At 43.4% G+C, this 22,543-nt stretch overlaps 1 protein-coding gene across 2 annotated transcripts; it reads right to left on the minus strand.

Annotated features, from left to right (window-relative positions):
• Positions 1–830: 830 nt before the first annotated feature.
• On the minus strand, positions 831–16,176 carry HTATIP2 (HIV-1 Tat interactive protein 2). Of its 2 annotated transcripts, none has more exons than XM_004752139.3 (6): positions 16,026–16,176; positions 15,269–15,464; positions 12,678–12,785; positions 4,397–4,534; positions 2,292–2,353; positions 831–1,551 (listed from the first exon to the last, which is right to left on the minus strand). In XM_004752139.3, exons 2-6 carry the CDS (start codon positions 15,461–15,463, stop codon positions 1,326–1,328), a joined length of 729 nt encoding a protein of 242 aa, XP_004752196.1. In that variant the 5' UTR covers position 15,464; positions 16,026–16,176; the 3' UTR covers positions 831–1,325. The 2 variants fall into 2 exon arrangements, with proteins under 2 accessions (XP_004752196.1, XP_004752195.1); XM_004752138.2 differs by lacking the exon at positions 16,026–16,176 and adding an exon at positions 15,809–16,019.
• Positions 16,177–22,543: the final 6,367 nt, after the last annotated feature.

Consider the following 22,543-nt stretch of genomic DNA (forward strand, 5'->3'; position numbering starts at 1 on the left):
GACAATGGGACTGTCCAATCCCTTCTACAGATATACAACCCCAATTAAAGGGGATGGCCTTTATCCTCTGGTGTCTCCTGAAGTTTGAAATGTACCTGGCATACTACAGACCCTGTAAAAATTGACTGAATCATTCAAATCAATGTTTCCCTCAGCATAGATGTTAAGACAGGTTTCACCACTGTCCTTTGTTTGTGGATAGAAACTAACACTGGCTAGTGAACTTTGACCCTCCTTCCACATCTTTCTTTCCTTTTCCATAGTTTTTAAAGCGTGGCACTTTGACATACACTTCTACTGGCTTTGTGAACTTTTTGTAGTTAATCACTACTGGGATCCTAGACCCTATAAAAGAAACAAATATTTCAATTTTATTCATCCATAGAAAGTACTCATCCAGTCACTGTTAACTGAACTTCCTGGAAGTATACGGCTACCAGAGGCTTTGGAGAGTGATTAAAAATAATACAAGCTATGGGTCAGGCTGACTTGGGTTAGAATCCTGGCTTTGTCATTCCCAGCTTCATGTCTTCAGCTTTGGTCCCTTGGGCAAAGCCCTTAACCGCAGTGAGTTTCAGTTCCCCATCTGAGACATGGGGATGATAGTAGCACCTGCAAGGGTTTTAAGGATTGTGGAGGGTTACAAGACAGAGAGCTTGTGTAAAGGCTGGCACTTAGCCAGCACTGGATAAATACTAGCTCTATTCTATCATCCAACTAGCCAAAATGCTGCGTATCAGCACTGACACTTGGACATTTCCTAACAATCACCCAAGACTTGTCCATTTATCTTCCTTCTTATATTTAATTCTCCCATGAATTTTACAAGCTCGGTTATATAATGGCTTTTATTATACATTGTAAAGAAGTAGTAAGGCAAGACGCCCACTGATACAAATACAGCAGTCGGCAGCGGGAAACTCAAAGACACAAATGACAATTTTAGAACAGAAATCATCTGCATAACATATAAAGTTTGTGTAGACAAGCCTTTCAAAGCAGGCCTCCCCACCAGTGGCACCAGAACCACTAGGGGAATCTTTAAGAAAAACAACAGGTTCCTGTGCTCATACCCTGAAGATTCTGCTTCAGAGATTTGAGGTAGAGCCTACGGATCTCTGTTTTTGAAAAGCTCCCTGGGCAATGTATCGATCCGTCCGACCAGGCTCTGCACTGCTGGTGCAGGACACAGTAATTTGTTACTGGATCCGGCAGCTGAAACTAGGGAAACCACAGTTAAAGCACACTGACTTTTTTTTAGACCCTGAAAGTACCAATTAGGCAGTGGGCGTTGAGTTCCAGTAGAAAGCGTTTCTCCGGTGCTGTCATGGCGTGAGAGAGCTATCGGCTCTCCCCAGGTCATGGATGGCCTTATTATCCAGAAGTTCCTTCTTCTTGCCGCTTGGGTTCACTGCGTTGTTCAGCATTGCCCTAACCACAGTCGTCACTGGCACAGAGTGCCCACTGGCCCAAGATTCTGGTAAGGAGCCAAAGAATTTCCTAACCAACCACTCCCCTGGGCGAGATTCTTGCCTATCACACAGCAGAACTCTAAAGAGGAAAAAAAAAAAAAGCAGAGGAAGAGATGGCTTATTGTCTTCAGACCATACAGGGTGTTATGAACTGTACTGTGCCCACCAAATTCACGTTGAAGCTCTAACCCCCAGTGAGGCTGTATTTGAAAACAGCGCATTTATGGGGTAATTCAGATTAGTTTAGGTCTAAAGGACCTTTAGTTGAAGTCCCAAGGGTGGGACCTCAATCTGACAGGACAGGTTTCCTTGCAGGAGAGGGAGGGATTTCAGATAGCTCTCCACATGCACACAGAGGAAAGACCACATCAGGGCAGGCCACCTACAAACCAGGAAGAGAGGCCTCAGCAGACACGGACTCTGATGGCAACTTGACCTTGGATTCTACCCTCGAGAATTGTGAGAAAATAAATTTCTGTTGCTTACGCCACCCAGTCTGTGGTGTTATTCTGTTACGGCAGCCTGAATAGACTAATACAATGGGTGAAAGGTTTTATTTGGCGAATGAAGAGGATTTTTTTTTTTTTTTTTAAGGCAGCAAAAGCGACCCAGGAAATTCCAGATTACTCTGAACCTGGCACCAACAAACAGTCTACCCTTTCCTTCAAAGCCAAAAGGCATGTTCTTCAGAGGAGCAATTCAACTCTAACCAACTTCTTTCATATCTTAGATATCCTAGTTGTCAGCCTCTTCACATGAAAAACTAACTTCTAGGGAATAATGAACAGTAGCATACTATTAGGGAGTATGAATACTTACCCAGGCCTAAAGACAGAATAACGATCAAATTGTAATTCTTCAACCCTAGCTTCTACTTCTCCCTGTTAATAAAAACCACTTGTATTTAATCAAGAAGACCAAGTTACTGTAATGCTTATGAGGGAATAACTTGGGGGTTTGAAGATAATCTGCTTCTGTGGGTCTCAACAATTGTAAATAGTGTTATCTGGAATTTTCGAATCTGGGAAGTTAAGGAAGAGATCGTTTATCCTGATAGGCAGTAGAGAGTTATAAAAGATGTCCCGAATGAGAGGATGGCTGCCTAGTCAGTCCAGCCTCTCATGTGACTGATTTTAGAACAGATCCAGAGAGTAAGTAACCTGTTAGGAGGGCAACCATCAGTGAGTAACTTCTCCTTAGTCTGGATTTAACATTGCAGGCTGATGAACATCAACCCTTTTTTGGTTTCTAGATAGTCCAGTGGGTCAGAAGATGCACAGACTCTCTCTATTACTGTCTTCCTTACAAATCCCATTGGATTTCAAGAGACAGTGAGATGACATCTGTATGATGGCTTTAAATTAAATCTGTTAAACAAGCCATGAATTTTCATGCCAGGCATCTCTAAGAACAGAAGTGCCAGAGGAGCTCAGGCCACAGGGACATCTGAAGGCCTTGTGAATTCAGGGGCATCTCTCCTCTTTCTTGGCCTGTTCCTACTGTTCATTTGGTGCCTCACCTGACACATCACATCATCTTGGGTCACTTTTAAAAAAATTCATTAAAAGTTCATGTTTTTTAGTATATTCACAGATATACTTCACCACAACCTAAGTTTAGAATTATTTCTTCACCCCCCTGCAAAAAACCCTACATCAACTAGCACTTACTCCCATCCCCCCACCCCCGCAGCCCTAGCCAACCATTAATCTTCCTGTCTCTCTATTTGCCTATTCTGGGTATTTCATATACACAGTATTCTACAACTTATAGCCTTTTGTGACCGGCCTCTCTCTTTTAGCATAATCTTTTTAAGTTTCACCCTTCTTATAGCATGGATCAGGCCTTTTTACTGGTGACTAATACTCTTTCCTATGTATGTATCAGATTTTATTCAACCATTCATCAGCTGATGGATATTTGTGTTGTTTCTAATCTGGCTATTGTGAATAATGCTGCCTCGACCCTTCATATACCAGTGTTTATGTGGACAGATCTCTTAGCTTTTATGAAGATAGGTTCTGTCTCTATTAGCAGGGTGCACAGAAGAGTTAACATAGCAGGCAGACACTGTTACCTTAGAAAGGCCTGCCTGCGAGGTGACCTTTGGTTTGTGTCTGGGAACTTGGATTTCTGGAGTGTCCCCGTCATTTCCTAACTGACAGGGTGGTTTATATTGCCTCAGCTATTTGTATAAATTATGTGGCTTATGCTGAACACCTCTTTACCTCTGGAAGCTTTTAATTTTTTTTTTTTTTCCCACACTCAAGGTGCCCATGTGATTGACTCCAACAAAACTGAACTCTGGTGCTCAGGTGGATTTCTCTCATTTCTCAACAGTCATTGCTGAAGAAATTTAGCACGTGTGACTCTATTGAGAGAAGACTCTTGGAAGCTCATACCCATTTCCTCCGGACTTCACTCCATGAACTCCTTCTCTTTAATGACTTTGGGCTTCACAGCCTTTTATTGTAATAAATCATAGCTATGAATATAACTATATGCTGTGTCTTGCAAGACCTTCTATCAAATTACCAAACTCCGGGCTAGCCTTGGGGAATCCCCAAACAAGCAGATTAGAGTTACCTTGAGGGCAAGAGCCACAACCAATACTACAATATCATCTACTCTGGGAAAGTTTAAGAATCACTGCCTCAAAGTCTCTTCTAATACTCAGATTCCATGCTGCCATTCAAGACCAGAGCGGTCATAACTGATTTTGTGATTATCAGATAACACAGGGAAAGACATTGGATTTCAAATCACTCCTGTTTACTAAATATATTCATGCAAAAAACAGTACCTGCTGCTATGAAAAAATGGACAATATAGTGCATTTCTATCACTTAGCATTTTATATTACTTAGTATTACCAATTAGCCAGGGTTCTCCAAAGTATATGAAAGACAGAAATGTGCACAAACCTTAACTTGCAGATATAAAAAACTGCTTGACTTATCAGCTCCTTTAGAGGACAGCAAGTTAAAATGTTTGCACCCTCCAGCTTTTGCCAGCTCTGCAGACTTGAGGACATAATCTCGATCGACACGAACAAATCCTTCCTGAGGGGGAAAAAGGGTATGAATTATTTCCAAAAAGCTATAAGTTCATCTCAAAGATGATTACTCAGGTTGGGTGACAGGCTAGGAGGCCTGCCGGAGAATGGGGATCTAAATAAAATGCATCCAAGCAGAGGCTCCGGGAAACGCTCCAAGTATGATCCTCAGGACAGACAGACAAGCCGCGGCAGCAAGGCCGGTGAAATAATAAGAACAGTGACATTGAGACAGAAACACCAAACAAATCTGCAAGGGACAAAAGGAATAACAAGACCAGGTTAAGAAATGGCTTGAAGTCACACATCTCTTTGTCTTTTAGTAACTTTCAGATTCTCCATTTTCTCTGTGTCAGCTCTCATGGGCAGGGGTCTTGGGGCATAGCTGAGAACTCTATCCAGGCACTATCAGAACAAAGTCTATTTAATTTCCCATTTTTGTGTATGCTTTACAACATACTTCATATACCAGGAAAGAGTGAATCCTCACTTTTTTTTTTTTTTTAATATGGGTATATAATCAAGAATGTTGGGGCACCTGGGTGGCTCAGTGGGTTAAAGCCTCTGCCTTTGGCTTGGGTCATGATCTCAGGCTCCTGGGACTGAGCTCCGCATCAGGCTCTCTGCACATCGGGAAGCCTGCCCCCACTCCCCTTTCTCTGCCTGCCTCTTTGCCTGCTTGTCATCTCTGTCTGTCAAAAAAAAAAAAAAAAAAAATGTTTGGCGACCCCTGGTCTAGACATAGTCGGGTAAGTGTAGGAGTAGGGTATTTCTTCTTAATTCATATCTCAGCATTAATGTATGCTCAGCACATGACGGGTAATCTCGAAACATTTGAATGGATGAATAAAAGTCCAATGAAAGCAGAGAAAGGCAAATCCAGTTAGAAAAACAACAACAACCAAGTGGCAATAAATGGGAGTGGGGAGAATGGTATAAACAGTAGAATGTAAACTCACTTCCAGGGCCTAATGGAGGGACACATGCCTGTACCCAGACAAGGGAAAGCCAGAAGCAACAGCTTCTCAGGACCACCATCAATGCTGGCATCCTCAAATTCCAGAGTGCTGGAGAGGAGTCTAAAGCCTAGTAAACTTTAAATCTACAACTACATAATGAAGTTTTCTATAAGGACGATTCCAAATCGGAAGATTACGTTACCACCGTAATGATATTTTTTAGTTTAAGATTTGGCCTAGGGGACTTATTGATCCTAAGTGTTTTATTTCATAAGGAGAGGTGGGTCTTGCACCTCCGGAAACACCATATCCAACCGCTTCATTGGGAGATGTGAAAACAAGGGCCAGTGACCTGGTGAACGTCCGGTCGGAAGAGAAAGCTGAGAGCGGAATGCCGATTCTTGCCTCTGAGCCATGCTCTCCACTGTGCTCAGCTCCTGCTCATCTCACACCGCCTGCAGCTAATGCGGAGGGCTCACTCGTGACTGGGGTGGCCCCACAAAGATGTCTGTGTGCCGATCCCCGGACCTGTGAATATGTTATACAGCAAAGGGAAGTTCAGGCTGCAGGGGGAATTAAGGTTACTAATCAGCTGACCTTAAAATAAGGTTATTCTGCATGATCAAATGGGTCCAATGTAATCACAAGAGTCCTTAAAGGTGTGGAAGAGAAGGGACGAGCTATGCAGTGTGAGGAGTACTCAGGCCCCTGTTCCCAGCCCTGAAGATGAAGGGAGGGGACCGCGCACCAAGAAACGCAGGCGGCCCCTAGTAGCTGGAAAATGTAACGACATGGATTCCGCACCCCCTCCCCAGCCTCCAGAAGGGAACACAGCCCTGTCGACCCCTGGATTTTACCTCAGCAAAATCCATGTTGCATTTCTTACTTATAGAACTGTAAGATGATACATTTACGTTGTTTTAAGCCACTAAAGATGAGGCAATTTGTTACAGCAGCGATAGGAAACTAATCAGATTTCAATTTTAAAACAACGGGCCCAAACTTTTCCAGATTTGTATGGAAGTCGGTCATAAAAGCAAAGTAAGCATATTGTAAGTATAGAGCTCAGTGACTTTCCATCAACTGAACACCCTCTGTAGCCAACCCCCAGATCAAGAACTAGAATGTCATCCTGAACCCCAAAAGCCTCTCCTGTCCTCCTCTGTCAGCAGTGACAGTATATTTTTAACCACGCCCGCTACCTGCAGGGCAGTGTTAGGTCTCACCTGGCGTAACATAAACGTCACTGGTCACCACACATCACCACCCCTTTTTCCGTGTTGTACACGTGCACATTTGAGCCTCACAACAGACTCCCCTACGCGCTGACTCCAACCCATGGTACTACTCTTCCACACCCGTGTGAAGCAAACCGCGTTCCTGCCCTGTCCCTCAAGGAGGGCCCTGAGTCTCCTCAAAGCCAGTCTCCGAATTGAGATTTTACATGCGCTGAAGGAATCCCCAAACTCTGATTCCGAGAACAGGTCCGTTATTCACAATGAAATCCCAGCGCTGACTAGTGAAATCAATTCCATTTCATTGTTGCTGCTGTTTTAGCCCTATTTCTTGGAAGCGTCATCATAGTTGTCTCTGTTAAAATGCTTTTTTTTCTTTCATCAGCTTCTTTAAAAAATAAAGGAAAGATTCAGCCAATCACAAGTCCCTGGACCGACGCTGTCTCTCTCGCTTAATCCAGGGCCAGTAAAGGGATAATTTGATTAAACTGAGACCCTAATTTATTTGGCTTTAGTTCTGGATCAACCTCTTCTTAATAGAGTCCTGCCATCTCCAATTGTTTGATGAAAATTAAAGTGACATAAATGCCATGGGACTTTTTCAATCTGATTAGTCAGCGAGAGCACGTCAATACCACCCTAGCCATCAGACTCTGGCGTCCTTCCTTTCACCGGCCTGGCTAACAACTGACAACCGCTCCGTGAAGGACGAGCGCCCACGCTGCCGCGCAGACCCCCACACTGGGCCCGTCATCCCTGTTCAATGGGCCCTGTTGACGAGGTGCCCATACCTTTCTCCACTGCTGTTCTCTGGACAAAGCTAAATATTGTTTTATTAGCAATCAATGGCTGTTAATCCAAAATGATTTCACAAATCCTCTGAGCCCCCAAGCTGATTATAAATACGCATTTTTCCAAGCCCACAATTTTTGAATTTCACTTCCCCCACCCTGATGCGTGGCCTTTTAGCTGATGAATGAAACTCAAAAGCAGAGGGGTCAACGGCTTTCAAGGACTTAGAAACCAAACTTAAGTGTGGATCCTGGTGACAGCCTTGGAGATACCGACACACACTAATTTTCTCTGCAGTGAGGAAGATTCTATTTAGAGATAGAAGGAAGCTGTCTTTACAATCTAATTAACATCCTTTCTTGTTCTCTAGCGGTGCAGATAAAAACAACAACAATAGAAGAAACAAGCTAAAGCAAGCTATTTCATAACCCAGAAACACAGTTTTCATGTGTTTTCCCAGAAAAATCATATTTAGTTTCTCAAACCATATGGCAAGAGAAAAGACATCTCTTCTGAGAGCATTACAACCATTCTGTTGCAATGTCTTTATGATTCTTTACTCAGTGTGTCTTATTTTAAGCTAGAAATCAGAGTTTCTTCCAGAAAAAGGAACTGATTAGTTAAGTTCCTACTATAAATTTCCTTTCCCAGCACCTGCTCGAAAGAATAAACACAACATAATACAACTTGGCAGAACCTCCACAGGCTCTACAAACCATTTACTCTTTAAATCTTATTAAAATCCAAAGCTACTAAGTATTTCTTCTAATCTTCTTTACCCATGCCTGTAAACTAGGAACACACCAGCTTACAAACAACTTCTCCTGCTGAAGTATTTCGGCACTGATGGGCATGACCAGAGAGCACCCTACAATGACTCAACATCCGGGGCTTCCTTTTCCAAGGAGGAAGGATCTGTCATTCTGTAAAGGGGCACACTTAGCCACATTCCTGCTTCAGATTCTGTCTGCTTTACTCCCATTTCAACCCAGCCTGATAAATTAGACTAGAAGACAGAGATGCAGACAAACAACAAATGGTATAATGCAAGACCTCATTGGTTGGTGTTTCTGGAGGGCATCTCTCTATTTAATGTATAGTGGTGGAACCAAGATCCCAGTTAGAGAAAGAGCTCTGGATAGAAAAAGAAAATCAAACAGATAACTGAGATTCCTGAGTCTATCTCTTATGTTCTCACATAATGGTTCCATGTGGGGGTCTTCTTTTCTCTGGGTGATGGAAGTCAAAGAATTCTGCAGACTAAAGGGGGTCTCAGTGGCCACCTCCTTCTCAGTACTGACAAGGAGGCACCGGCCCATGGGAGCGACCTAGCACACCCAAGGTCCCATGGCTATTTAGTATCCAAACACAGTCTCAAGCCACTGAGGCCCTATGACTTCACAAGCCCCCTTCTAGACATCGAATCAAATGGTACACATGACAACAGGCGGCAGCAAGCTTTTCTCAAAAAGGATGAGAAAGCAAACCCTTTCAGATTTGCAGGTTTCTGTTACAGCAACACAGCTCTGCCATCACAGCAGCCACAGATAATACATAAAGTAATGAGAGCAGGAGTGTTCCAATAAAACTTTATTTATCAATACTGAAATTGGAATTTCTTAAATTTTCACGTGACATATTATTCCCCTGTTGACATTTTTTAGCCATTTGAAAATACAAAAACATTCTTAGCTCCATGGGCTATACAAAAACACACAGGCTGTATGTGGCCCACAGCCTTGGTCCGCAAACCCCTGGGTTCGAAGGATGTTTCATTAGAATCAGAAGCCAGGAGACTCTAACAAGGCCTCATGAATGTTACAACAGCAGCTTTAATCACATTACTGGCATTGTCCATTCAACAGAATCCAAGAACCTGGACGGCGAGGAAGCCAATGGAGAGGCAAAACCTTATGACACCACCTCGAACTCACTAGCCACATCCTTCTCTGAATACAAATAAGGGGAAAACGCTATTCTCAGTGACATCTGCGAGTTTCTGCTCTACACCCCAAGCCAATGTAGATCTGGTCTTGAAAGGGTATTGCAACCTTTCCCGGCACACAAGTTGCTTCTTAAAGCCAGGTGAAGGCCATCTGGGACTCTAGTACATAAAGAAGCAGCAGGAGAAGAAGACTAACACACCCTAATGCCTTGTGAAAGCAGCTCCAACAAGAGGATGGTTGGCTTCGTCTAAATCTCCCAAGATGCTACAAACAGTTTCCAGCCTTGGAGATTCGGACCCTGTAGATCTGGGACCAAGTAAGGAAGCCACTGCACAGACTGGAGAGCTGCGGCCTGGGAATGTGAGAAAGATCAGCATCTAACACGATTTAAAGAAATGGTTTTCCAGACAGCTGAAAGGGCCAGCAGACCTAGCCGCACACCAGTTTCAGAGGAAATCAGAGAAGACTGAACTTTATGGGTTGTAATATTTTTCCCCAAAACTCCCATGTTGAAATCATGAGTTCTAGTATCTCAGAGGATAACCTTATTTGGAAACGGGGTCACTGCAGATGACATTAAGTTAAGGTGAGGTCATACTGAGTAGGGTGGTTCTTAATCTACTTGTACTAGTGCTGTTGTAAAAAGGAGATATTTGGACATAGCCACACATACTTGGGAAAAACACTGAATGAAGAGATATAGAAAGAAGGAGGTCATCTATGTCATCTATGAGTCAAGAAGAGAAGCCTAGAAGTTCCTTCCCTCCCAGCCCTCAGGGGAACCAAAGCTGCCAACACCTTGTCTCAGACTTCAAGTCCCTAGAGCTATGAGACACTAAATTCCTGCTGTTTAAGCCACCCTAGGTATGGTGCTTTGTTATAAGAGCCCCAGCAAATTCACCCTCTGAAGATCACAGAGAAACAAGATGGCTACTCAGAGGGTGTCAATAATGAGACAGAAATCCGGAATTTCTTGACATTTCTGTTCTGCAAAGTCCGATTGCTAAGGAAAACTGCGGGATGTTCCAGTTACAAAACAGCTCCAGAATGACACCAAGCTTGTACCAGCTTCTCAGTATCTACCTAATGAGCTCTTTTTCTGTAGACAGGGCTGCCGACCCAGAATACCAGTAGGATGAGTTTGGAAACCCACAGTCCCCATCAAACAACTATTACTACCTAGCCACCTGGGAACTGTCACCTCTTTTGAATTGCCTAAAGTTATCACAACCTCCAAATTTTGTATTGCATCCAACCTAAATTAGCATCAAATTTCTTTAAAAAAGACTTTCTGGAAGAAATGTCAGTTTTCTTTCTGTCACTATCCTCTTGAACCATTTAAATAAACCCCAACTCATTTCTGAGATTATGTTTGGCTTACTAGTTTTTTTCTCTGCTTACCCATTAATCCTTTTATCTTTTCAAACCGATTTTGGAAAACAAACTGATTTTGGAGCCTGAGGGGTAGGGAACCAACTCCATCTTAAAAAAAAATAGTCTGGAGAGGAAAGACATCCGATTCCTCTGATTAAAATTGCTTTACACAATTTCAGTGCAACAAAGCAATTTAGATTTTTTCTTGGGGCACCCTATAATGAGATTTGCCTTATGTCATGAAAATCAACTGCTCTATACCTAATGCAGTGGTTTTTATTTTGCTGAGTCACTGCCAAAATCAGGCTGGCACTTGAGACAGTTCAACTTGCGGTGTACTAGAACAAAAGTTTTTCAATGCTTTTTGGAGGGCACGCTGCTTGTGACTCTCCCTGGGACAGAGACTATACTAGATGCTGAGCAGGAAAATGACCCTTTCTAGGAGACACAATGCGCTAATTCCTGGGAGATTAAACTTCTCTATAATCCAGACTTCCCAGCACTGAGCTCAAAACCCAGCTGGGTTCCAAAGTGGACATGATAGAACCGCAGAAGATTTGGAAATACATCCCTATCAAAAGCATAAATAGAATTATTCTTGGGATCACCAACAGGGCCAGAGAAATACATCTGAGCTGAACTGCTTAGCCTAATGATTCTGATATACGGGCCTGTTCATAAATCTATGATAAGGCGGCAGCATCATGGTCCTGCAAATTTAATAGACACATTTAGGCACCTATGGGGCTCAGTCCGTTAAGCATCCAACTCTTGCTTTCGGCTCAGGTCATGATCTCAGGGCTGTGAGATGAAGTCCCACTTCGGGGCTCTGCAATGGGCATGAAACCCGTTTGGGATTCTCTCCCTGTCTCTCTGCCACTCCCATCTCCCTCCCCCTCCACTTTCACTCTTGCACTCTCTAAAAAAATTAAAAAAAAAATAAATAAACACATTTAGCTCCAACAATTTTCTGCCAGAGGAATAAACTATAGTCAAGGTATAAATTAAGATGTATTAACACGTGCTGAGGATCTACATAGTAAGCAATGACTTTTTTTTTTAAGATTTTATGTATTTATTTGACAGAGGGAGAGATCACAAGTAGGCAGAGAGGCAGGCAGAGAAAGAGGGGGAAGCAAGCCTCCTGCTGAGCAGAGAGCCTGATATGGGGCTTGATCCGAAGGCAGTGGCTTCACCCACTGAGCCACCCAGGCACCCGTAAGCAATGACTTTTAACTAGATAGTAACCTAGGACTTCTGGACAGAGGCTGATGTGATTTAGAACACCATTAAAAAGAAGATAAAACGTGGATTAGAACAGTTCTGCGTCAGTTAGGGCTGAATCACCACTAAAGGCTGAGTTATCACTAACGGCTAGCTGAATCGTGCCTCTGTTCTGATGTTCTGTATCTTAAGTTTAAAACTTGGCACGAAAATAGGTTGATGTAAATCATTCATGTGAGAGAGAACGCTTTAAGTTTAAAACATTTATAAGAAAAAAAAAAGCTTATTGCTAACAGCATGAGCCAGTTACTTTTACTCAGACATAATGGTTTGCCTTAGTCAGGGGATGTAAAGACAGCAATATTTGTAAGAGGCAAGACCTTGTAAATATTTATGATGTCTCCAGCATGAAGACCTGAACTCAAAGGTTACTTTGAAGGAAAGATGAATTTATCAGTACTATTCAAAGTTCAGCAAAGGCTACAGCAGTATATGAAATTGTAAATGATAAGAGCTTATTACATGTAAGCACTACGGATGTCAAGAAAAAGAGTAACCAAGAAAGGAATCGTTGACATTACCAGCCAGCGGAAGAGAAAGGGGTCTTATGTCTTCCTTACCGCCCCGGCTTTTTTTCTGGTAGTACCCAGGCAACAAAATCCAACATCATGACCTTGAAAGGCAGAAGCGTAGTCATCCAACTTCTCAAAGTCCACCACTTCTTGATTCTAGACAACAAGGACACAGCTGTATATAACTTGATGTTATTAAAAAAGAGGGGGAAAATCCTCCTCTAGATTTAAAGAATAACATTACTGAACAGGCTACTCATTTGTCATAAAACTTTGCAAGCTCTCTTCTCTGGCCTCTCTTTCTCCTGCCATTCTTATTCTATCTTTTCCATGCGAGTCTATTTTGTAGGGCCGACTCCTATGGCATGAGAATCATAATTCCACAGAGTGCTTATTTTACCTAGTAAGAAACCTCTGAGAGAGCTAGAGTGGCATTGGTGCAGAGTGGCAAAAAACTGGGGCATTAGATCTTAAGCATGGATATACTTAATAATGTACACAATATTAATAAGGTATTGGGTAGTTTTTAAGACTTATGAGCAAGTGACTGTTACAGGTACTGTTCACCAAATGGATACTTTGCTGGGAGATAAACCAGGTTTAAAAATAATATAATCAAACAGAAATTAAATTAAGGAAAATGCATGATCATATTATAAAAATTTTTGCAAGCTCATTTTTTTCCCACTAAAAAGCAATTACCTGAATTCAAAATAACAATCTGTATGTCCATGGTACACATAACTGGGCCATAAGTGATTCGGATCTCTAAAGGTAGGTTCAATTATAATTTTCTCTCTGGAAACATAAAAGACCTGTCTATACTACCAGGAGGGACACCAGTGAAGTACAATGTCAAGACAAGAAATGGTGTTTGGAATCTCAAAGACCTAGGTTCAACTCTTGAGCCTGCTACTTAGTAAGCATGTAATTTTGGTCAAGTTATATGCCTCAGTTTTTCCAGCAACAAAACGGAAATGATAATTTTTCCTTCAGTCCAATTCATGAACCACCTGTGTTAGAAGCAGCCAGTGAGTGCTTCATAAAAAGGCATATATATTAGGAGGTGTCATACCAATACTTCTGAAGCAGAAAATGCATTTTTAAAAAATATTTTATTTATTTGACACACAGAGAGAGTGAGTGAGAGGGAATACAAGCAGGGGTAGTGGGAGAGAGAAAAGCAGGCTTTGCACTGAGCAGGGAAGCCTGATGCAGGGCTTGATCCCAGGACCCTGAGATCATGACCTGAAATGAAGGCAGACGCTTAATGACGGAGCCACCCAGGCGCCCCAGAAAATACACTTTTAATAAGCACCCTAAGTAATTCTTGTGCTCACTCAGATTTAAGAACCTCCATGTAGGGATGCCTGGGTGGCTTAGTCAGTTAAGGGTCTGTCTCTTGCTTATGGCTGAGGTCATGGGGAGATAAGCCCAGTTCAGCGGGAGTCTGCTTCTCCCTCTCCTTCTGACCCTCCTCCTGCTCATGCACTCTCTCACTCTCTCTCTCTAAAACAAATAATTCTAAAAAAAAAAAAAAAAAAAAAAACAACAACCTCCATGTCACTTCACAAGTTTGTTGTGAAACTTAAAAAAGATAGATTGAGAAGTTCTCATCATCCAGGAATTCAAATAAAATGCAGTTTTCCTTCCCTACCATCAGCTCTTTCAAAACAGTTTTTCTGACACTGTGAGCATGCTGAAGAAAAATATGTTCCCATTAAGTACATAACCCAAAGACATGCCACCAAAACTCAGTTTTCAAAGCACGGAACTCAGTATCAGTTTCTAATTACTGGAGGTATTTGACACACTCCATGAAGCCAGATGTGAAGACCACATATGAACTAAGTGTGAGCAAAGTCCTGATGGACACAGAATAGATGTAAAATGATCTGACCATGGATCTACAGGGGTTAAGAACATTTATTTGTGAAACCACTTGTTGTTTGGGATGTTCTACCTGTGAAGCCTGTGGGACCAACTTCTATTGCTATGGGGGTCTTGGGATCCCATTATAGTTTAATTTACTGTATTTCACAGCTCCCTTTACATGGGGAAAGGGATCTCCACAGAGCTCAGACTGCAAATATTTAGGGAAAGTCTGGCATATCCTTTGGTTAACCATGAAAGTGTGACAAAGAGAATATTCCACTTACAAGGCTACAGCCCTGGGATGTTAGGTGCGGCAATTCTTGTAGGTGAATAATCTCACCTTTATTGCCATAGACCTTGCCTGCAATTAACTGACATTAATACTGAGTGCACAGGTAAATAAAACAGGCAAAATGATTGAGAAAATGGCCCCAGGTTATCAGGCGGTCTCCAGAACCCAGCTTGAATGGCTCTGAAAACTGGCTCTTCTGTCTTCTGAGCCCTCATTACAAGCCAGGCTGGCCTTATAGGGGTCTAGATGGAAAGAAGGGATGTGCCCAAGGTCATATAGTGAGTGGGGAGGCCAACCCGGACCTGTAACCAGGACTCCAGCTTCCAGGAGGGGCTCTCACACCCCATTCTGGGCCATACTGTGATCACCTCTTCACCACAGGCCAGGAAATGTTCAGCCTTTAGACATGAATATATGTTCACTCCGAAGAATCACTGCTATTGCATTCTTGAGTCCCAGCTCAAATACCCACCACATTTTTATAAGCATCTTCATCGAAGGTGAGCTTTCTCCGGCCAATGAGCGTGACTTTGGAAAACAGGCTCTGTTCCAGGATTTCTTTTAAGAGCACTCTGCCGGTTTCTCCGCTGGCGCCCAGAATAAAGACAGATTTATTTTGCATCCTGAAGTCTTCCCGAAGCTTCGGCAGTGCCTCAGTCTCGGCCATGCTGCAGAAACAACATGGATAGCTGCTGGTCTTGGGATGTTGAAGGGATGGCCCTTGCTTATCTTGGGTAACAATGGCGGTTTATACACTCTGGGAAAAGGTATGTTATTCTCCGCAGTCTGGGCCCAGGGGAAAGTGCTGAATCACCCGCAGGGCGTGGCACCCTGGCCATCGCCCGAACCTGAGCCAATCTACACCTCCGAAGGGACCCTAACAGGAGAATGCGCCCAGGTGCCATAGCACCCAAAGGCCTCGTTCCCGACGCTACTCCGGGTTCCAGCCCCTTCCCTCCTCCTCCCACTGGGGTGCAAGGGCCCAGCTCGGTCCCCTGCGCGGAGGGGTTACCTGGAGCCAGGCCCCGACCCTGCGTCCTCAGGCCGCAGCAGGAGCAGGGCGGCGACCAGTGTCACCGCCGCAGCCGCCACCGCCGCCGCGCTTAGCGCCGCGGGCCCGGCTGTCCGGGCTTCACCCCCTCCCCGCGGTTCTTTGTCCCCTCGCCCCATTCGGCGGGTGCCCCTCCCAGGTGCCACCGGGGGTCGCCAGCAGCAGAGTCTGCGCCTACCCGATTACGTCTCCGGGTGACTTCGCGACGCCGCTTCCTCGCTCCGCCTAGCGGGGCGGGGCCTGGGGGAGGGCGGGGGGCGGACGGGTGTTTGGGCGCAGGGCCGGGTCGGCAGCCTACACGTGCGCGGCGCCGGGCGTTGTCGCGAGCTTGGAGACCGCCCCCTAAACGTCAGCAATCGCGAGCACCCTCTTTCCGCGCTTCGTGTCACCACCCAGGCTAAGCTCGCCCCATCCATGGCCTCAGCCAATAGACTGGACCTTTGCTGGTTTCTAAAACAGGTTTCAGTTGTATATTGGACAACTCTGTCTCAAGTTCAGCACGTCAAACCTTAACCTTTGCCACCCAACCACTCCAAACATATGAAACAAACCTACTCCTTGCCCCTCCTGGGTCTCACTGTTCCTTTGCATTCTCACACTCCTCACTCCTCCCTCTCTCCAGCCAGAAATTTGGGCGGTCCCCTTTGATGCCTTTTCCTGGCTTTTCCACAGCCCATTTTAATCAAGTCCTGTCCTATCTGTCTTTCAGATACTTCTCTTGCGTAAGCCTTGCTCTCGCCATAGCTCACCAGCATAACCAGTTTCCCGGCCCGATCCCAGGCTGTAAGCTAGGGTGACCTTCCACACCCGATCCTGGAGTTCGCTCTCCCAAGCCACATCAGTGGTGTTAAAAACCTAACAGTCTACACCGGACAAGCTCTTGATCTTGGAAGTCCTGGACAGGAGTTAGAATCACAAGCAGGAATCTGAACAATAGAGGCAGAGGGTGTTGTTGGTTATTTGGGGCTGCCCAGACTCAAATTCTATCCCTATTTTTGGGAATTCCAAAATAAGTAGGAGGCAGGACCCCACCTCCCACTCTAGAAGCCAAGTGAAAGCGGTGTTCCCTCACCCAACTCCTTGGGAATTGTATGTAGGTGAGACCTGAGCTCAGTTTATCAGACACTGCCATCCAGGTTTTTTGCTTTCGGGGGAGTATTAAGTAGATGCAGTGGAAGCCTGAGATAGGGTTTGGCTGGGTGGGTATAGGATAAGGGCATCCTCTGATCGGTCAGCCAGCTGATGGTGTGCTCGGTTCTGTGTTTTGCCTTCTTAATTCCGGACTGTTTTCAGAGCCTGTTCTTTAGAGTTTCTGTTATTCTTCTAAAAATTTCGTTTCCTGCTTAAATTAACCAGAGCTACTTTCTCTTGCTTGCAATAAAAAAACCTTGAATGAACAGAGCAGAGTGATTTTTTCCCCACTGGCCTGTCACGGTGCTTAGACCCCTCCTTTTGAGTCCCTACAGCTTTTCTACTAAAATGCAACTTAAAATCTTGTCAGCTAGCCCTGTCTCAAGAATTCAACAGATATCAACAGATAACATCATATCTGTTGCAGAGATTATTAACTTTCCTCTAGTGTCCATTCTCCTTCTCTTCTGTATTATTTTTTAGTTGTGACATAACTGCTATACAACAAAACACACTCGTCCTAACAGTTCAGTTCCATGATTTTAGACAATTGTGTATACACCTAGGTAACCCACCTAAACCAAGATGTAGAACATTTCAGTCATCTTGGAATTATACCTTCATTTCTCTTTCTAGGCAATCCCTCCACATTCCAGAAGCAACCATTTTCTGATCTATTAATATAATAGATTAGTTTTGTCTGCTACAAAACTTCATTCAATAAAATCATACAGCATATACTCTTTGGTGCCTCAAGTTTTTCTGCTCAACATAATGCTTTTAAGACTCATCTGTATTGTTTGTAGGATTGCATTATTTTTTTAAAAAAAGATTTTATTTATATATTTGGCACAGAGAGAGATCACAAGTAGGCAGAGAGACAGGCAGAGAGAGAGAGGGAGAAGCACTTCCCTGCCGAGCAGACAGCCCGATGCGGGGCTCGATCCCAGGATCCTGAGATCATGACCTGAGCCGAAGGCAGAGGCTTAACCCACTGAGCTACCCAGGCACCCCTCTAGGGTTGCATTATGACCTTCAAAGTTCCTAGTGACCTCGTGAGCCCCTTTCTTAATAAAAAATAAAGTTAAAAATTCATCTTATATCTGTGTTACTATAAAAACAAATATGTCTGTATTAATTAACATTAATAAAATGTTCTCTTTAGGCTTAAAGTTCATTTGTTCCTCCTGATAGTAAAGAAACTGGAACATTCTCGTGGGCCTGGGCACTGCACCTGCTGTGCCAAATGGTTAATACAGCCCTGGTTGTTTCATGTATCAGTACTTTGTTCCTCTGTATTGCTGCTGAGTGGCGTTCCATTGTATGTATATCCCACAACGGGTTGCATTATCCTCCTCTTGATGGACATTATTCTCCTCTTGGTTTGTTTCCTGATTTTGGCTATTATGAATAAGGCTCCTATGAACATTCTGTATCAGTCTTTCTGTGGACATATATTTTTATTACTCTTAGGTAAATACCAGGAAAGGAATGACTGAAGAGTTCGCTCAGCTGAACACACCATTTTATTCTCCTACCTACTTGGTATCATCAATCTTTTTAATTTTAGTCATTCAGTGAATGTTAAATGATGATATGGCTCCTCGTCTTTCTTTTAGCAATAGAGTCCCAAGTTATATTGGACAACATGGCTGTCCATTTAGATTCTATATTTCCCAGTATCACTTGCAAGCCAATGTGACCATGTGACAATGTTTTAGCTGATGAGCGGCAAGCAGATATAATATGTGCCTGTTTGAATCACATTCTATTTCATTTATTTTTGCATTTTTAAAATTTATTTTTTTATTTGAGAGAGAAAGCATGAACGGGGCCGGGGCTGGGAGAGGGAGAGAAAGAATCCTCAAGCAGACTCCCTGCTGAACATGGGGCTGGTCCTGGGGTTTGATCCCACAGCCCTGAGGTTGTGACCTGAGCCAAAATTAAGAGTCGGAGGCCTAACTGACTGAGCCACCCAGGTGCCCCTTGAATCACATTTTAAGAAGGAAGTTACCGGCTTTCCCTTCACTTTCCCTTTCCTCCTATCATTAGGCCAGAACATTCTGAACCGCTGGGCCACCTAGTGAACCTGCTCTGACCATGGGAAGAAAAATACCACAGGCCATGGCAGAGCAAGAAGTTAGAACCTGAGTCCCTGGATGACTTCCTAGAACAGAGACACTTACCCAGCCTGAACTGTCTGTCCTCCTGTGGGCAGTGGGAGAGAAGTAAAGGGCTGTCATGTTGGAACCACCTTAATTTTGTTTCTGCAACTTAGCTGGCAGTTGCCTAAAATCCTTTTAGTCAATCTTGCCAATGGGTACTTAGTGATTTTTTTAATGTGAGCTAAATACGGTGCTAGGCACTATAGATTTTTCCAGGATGAATCAGATACCAGATACAATTACTGTCTCCTGAAAAGGCAAGTCATGAATAATACTTGAGGAGCCAAAAAGAAGTACATGATAACATTCTCAAGCATCCCCAAAACCTTCATAGGGTTTTGCACATGCTAAATGCCAAGTGAGTATACAGACCAAGTGATGGAAACTCAGAGAAAGACAGGCCCATGACTTTTTTCTCTGACAGTTGGCAAGCATCAAAGCCCTGAGATAATGTGATGTGTTCTAAGCCACAAAAGTCCATGGCCAGGGCGGGAGAGAAAAGTATAAGGGAAGGAGGGGACAAGGAACATGGAAAGATCCTGGGTGAGAACTAAACATTGACCTATCTAGCAAGTTCAGGTTTGACATCACCTTTACTTATATCAAGCCTGTTCGTTATCTTGGCCTCCATTGTGTTACCTGTAAAATAAGAACTGTTTTGTTAGGTTCATTTTGCTCCAAGGAGCAGAGACTCTCACCCCTGCTATATTGTAGGTGAGTACTATAAGGACACACATATTGTGTAGGGGAGGCCGAATCTCCCAGAAACCTGAAATATGATCTTCCGTAGGGTCTGGCTTCATGGAGACAGAACTGGAAGAGTCGTTCTGTGTTTGGCTCAGATGGAAATTCTTTAGGGTCAAGAATCCATGCATCTTCACTTTTCGGCTATATTTTTTTACTTATACTTTAATTTAGACTCTTTCTGTTTGTAGCAATTGAAACACCAACTCAAAATGCTTGGAGCAAAAAAGAAAATATACTGGCTCATGCATATGAAAGATTAGTGTGTGTGACAGCCGTGAGCATAACCTAGAGTCAGGTCTTAGCCAACAGGGCCAGGACTCGGTGTCCTTCTGACTCCCTTGACTCTGGTCTCCTTCAAGTTGATCTTCTCTCAGACCCCACAAGATAACCTGAAGGATGTGAGCAGCTCCAGCCCTTCACCCTCTATTTTAGCCAGGGTCGAAGACAGTAAAGCTAATGGCACTCCAAGTGGGTAATCTAGGGTAAGTGTACTACATGGATGGTATTTAAAAGATCAAAGGTGGGAGAGATGATAAGTCGCTAGAACTTAGGACCGTCCCACAGAAGCTGTGATCTTCAGTGGAGGAGACTCCACCGGGGAGAAGTCAGGGGAATAATGCCCCAGACTTCCTCTTCTCCCTCCCTCTGGTCTCCTGCTGGTACTTCTAACTGGCTGAATTCAACTAGAAGTCAGGGGGAACTTACATGGTGCAGACTAGGTTTCTCAGGGGGCATAGAGCAGGGGGAAGGAATGAGGAGAGTGGATCATTCAAGACATCAAGTGCATCCTCCCAGATTCAAGTTTAACAGAAAAGGGCACAATTGTAAACAAAAGTCCCCAATTTTACCTCTTCATTCTGATTACATGACTATCACCGTGGCCAATGGAATGAAGCCTGGATGGGGGTGAGGAGGTAGAGCCCCCAGGGAAAGTAGATGTCACTATTAAGAGAAGAAAGGAGAATGGATGTTAAATGGCATCTAAAGTCGTCATACTTGTCCATTTGTTACCCCATTTATCCATAAATATCTATACCGGATCTTTTTTTTTTTTTTTCAAAGGAGGGCTATACCTGAATGTAGCATGACTGGGACATCTGGTTGGGCACAGAGAGTTTGGATTTGATAGAGATAAGTTTTTGGAAGAAAATTTTGCAGTATTCCCCTGTCACAGAATAAATGCAACCATGACTTGCATTCAACAGTTTAGGTAGCTGATTTAGTATATCTACTTATGTTCTTGACAGTGTTTTTTTTTTTTTTTTCCTCCTTTTGAAAGCTGTGGGAGTGGAGAGCTCTTGGCATATGTGCCCATGTTTCTTTCCTGCCGCCATGCTAATTTTTTTTTTTTTTCATTTTATAGGTGGAGAAACTGAGTCACATATCTGTTAAATCTTTGATTTAAGATCATAGAGTTAAACTTGGGTGTCAGGACAAGAACCTAGATATCCAGATCAATGACAAAATATTAATGATACTACTGCAACTCTAGAATCTTTTTTATGAAAGCATAGTTCTTCTTGTTTTTAGCTGATTGTCCTATATTTGTTGTTGTAATATTCAGGTTCCCTAGCATTTTGGAATGTATTCTGTCAGTGATCCGTGTTGAGGGAATGAGGTAGGTGGGAGTGTGGCTGGTTTTGAGGGGCCAAAAAAATCGATATGGCTGTAGTGGGAGGATGAAAGCATATGACAGGGACAGAGGAGAGGACACTGGAGAGGCAGGTGGGGTCTAGACTGTACAGGACCTCCTAAGATAATTTATCATTGTAATTATGATTTATTTTTTTAATTCACTAAACATAATTTCTTACCATTGTACTTTCAATGGTTTTCTTCAATTTGAAGTAGTGACATATTACTTTAATTACTATTAGTACATTTATTAATACTTATTACTATCAGTACATTTAATACAGTATGTAAGAATGAGTAAATTTTAAAAATTTATTAAACATTTTAAAAAATATTAAGAAAAAGGGAGTGTGTAGTACATGCAGGATATGACAAATTCATGAAGATAGTATTTAAATGAGTACCATTTGGAAAACACTGGTGTGCTGGGCATTTTTCATTTATCTCTGCAGACCTACTTTTCACCCTGCATCCTCTTCCATGACCCCAGACCTGACTTCCAAGGCATGCACCATCTGGTCTCCCTTGTCCTCTGGCTTCTGGTGGGATTTGGCCAGTGGGAAGCCCAGGTGGGAGATGGAACGGGGAGAAGTGTGAATTTAGGGTGTTAATCCTCCCAAGTCTCATCTTAAGGGTTGTTGTGGGTTGGCGCTCTAACAGAGAGCACAACTCCTGCCTGCCTACCTCCCTTCCAGTTACAGGCACTCTCCCAGGTTTTGGTAACCACTTCCTGACATCACCCATTCAGACCCTAGTGTGGTAAAGCCTCCTGCTGGTGCTGGCATTGGGACCCAGCACCATTCCTCGTTTGTTCTTAACCTTTCCACACCCTTGGAACTCTTCTCTTTTAAAAAGCTCTTCCATTCTACCATTTGAACACACTATTATTTACTGCCAAAACTCTGACCAGTGCACCAGTTACATTGGAATTCTTGAACTTTGAAGTCAGGCAGAAGTAGATGTAAATCCTGGACAGCCTCTGAATAGCTGTGTGGCCTTGGTCAAGTCCAAGTGGCCA

Source organism: Mustela putorius, unplaced genomic scaffold (assembly GCF_011764305.1).
Source record: "Mustela putorius furo isolate JIRA1106 unplaced genomic scaffold, ASM1176430v1.1 tig00003859_pilon_pilon_pilon, whole genome shotgun sequence".
Taxonomy (NCBI): Eukaryota; Metazoa; Chordata; class Mammalia; order Carnivora; family Mustelidae; genus Mustela; species Mustela putorius.

What these genes read in the sequence shown, in the direction of transcription:
- HTATIP2 (XM_004752138.2), bottom strand. Translation starts at nt 15,966, where the DNA reads ATGGGGCGAGGGGACAAAGAACCGCGGGGAGGGGGTGAAGCCCGGACA. An exon ending in GGGTCGGGGCCTGGCTCCAG is followed by an intron (nt 15,465 to 15,808) that starts GTAACCCCTCCG and finishes TTGTTTCTGCAG; the next exon opens with CATGGCCGAGACTGAGGCAC. An exon ending in TTTTATATCTGCAAGTTAAG is followed by an intron (nt 2,354 to 4,396) that starts GTTTGTGCACAT and finishes TTTTATTAACAG; the next exon opens with GGAGAAGTAGAAGCTAGGGT.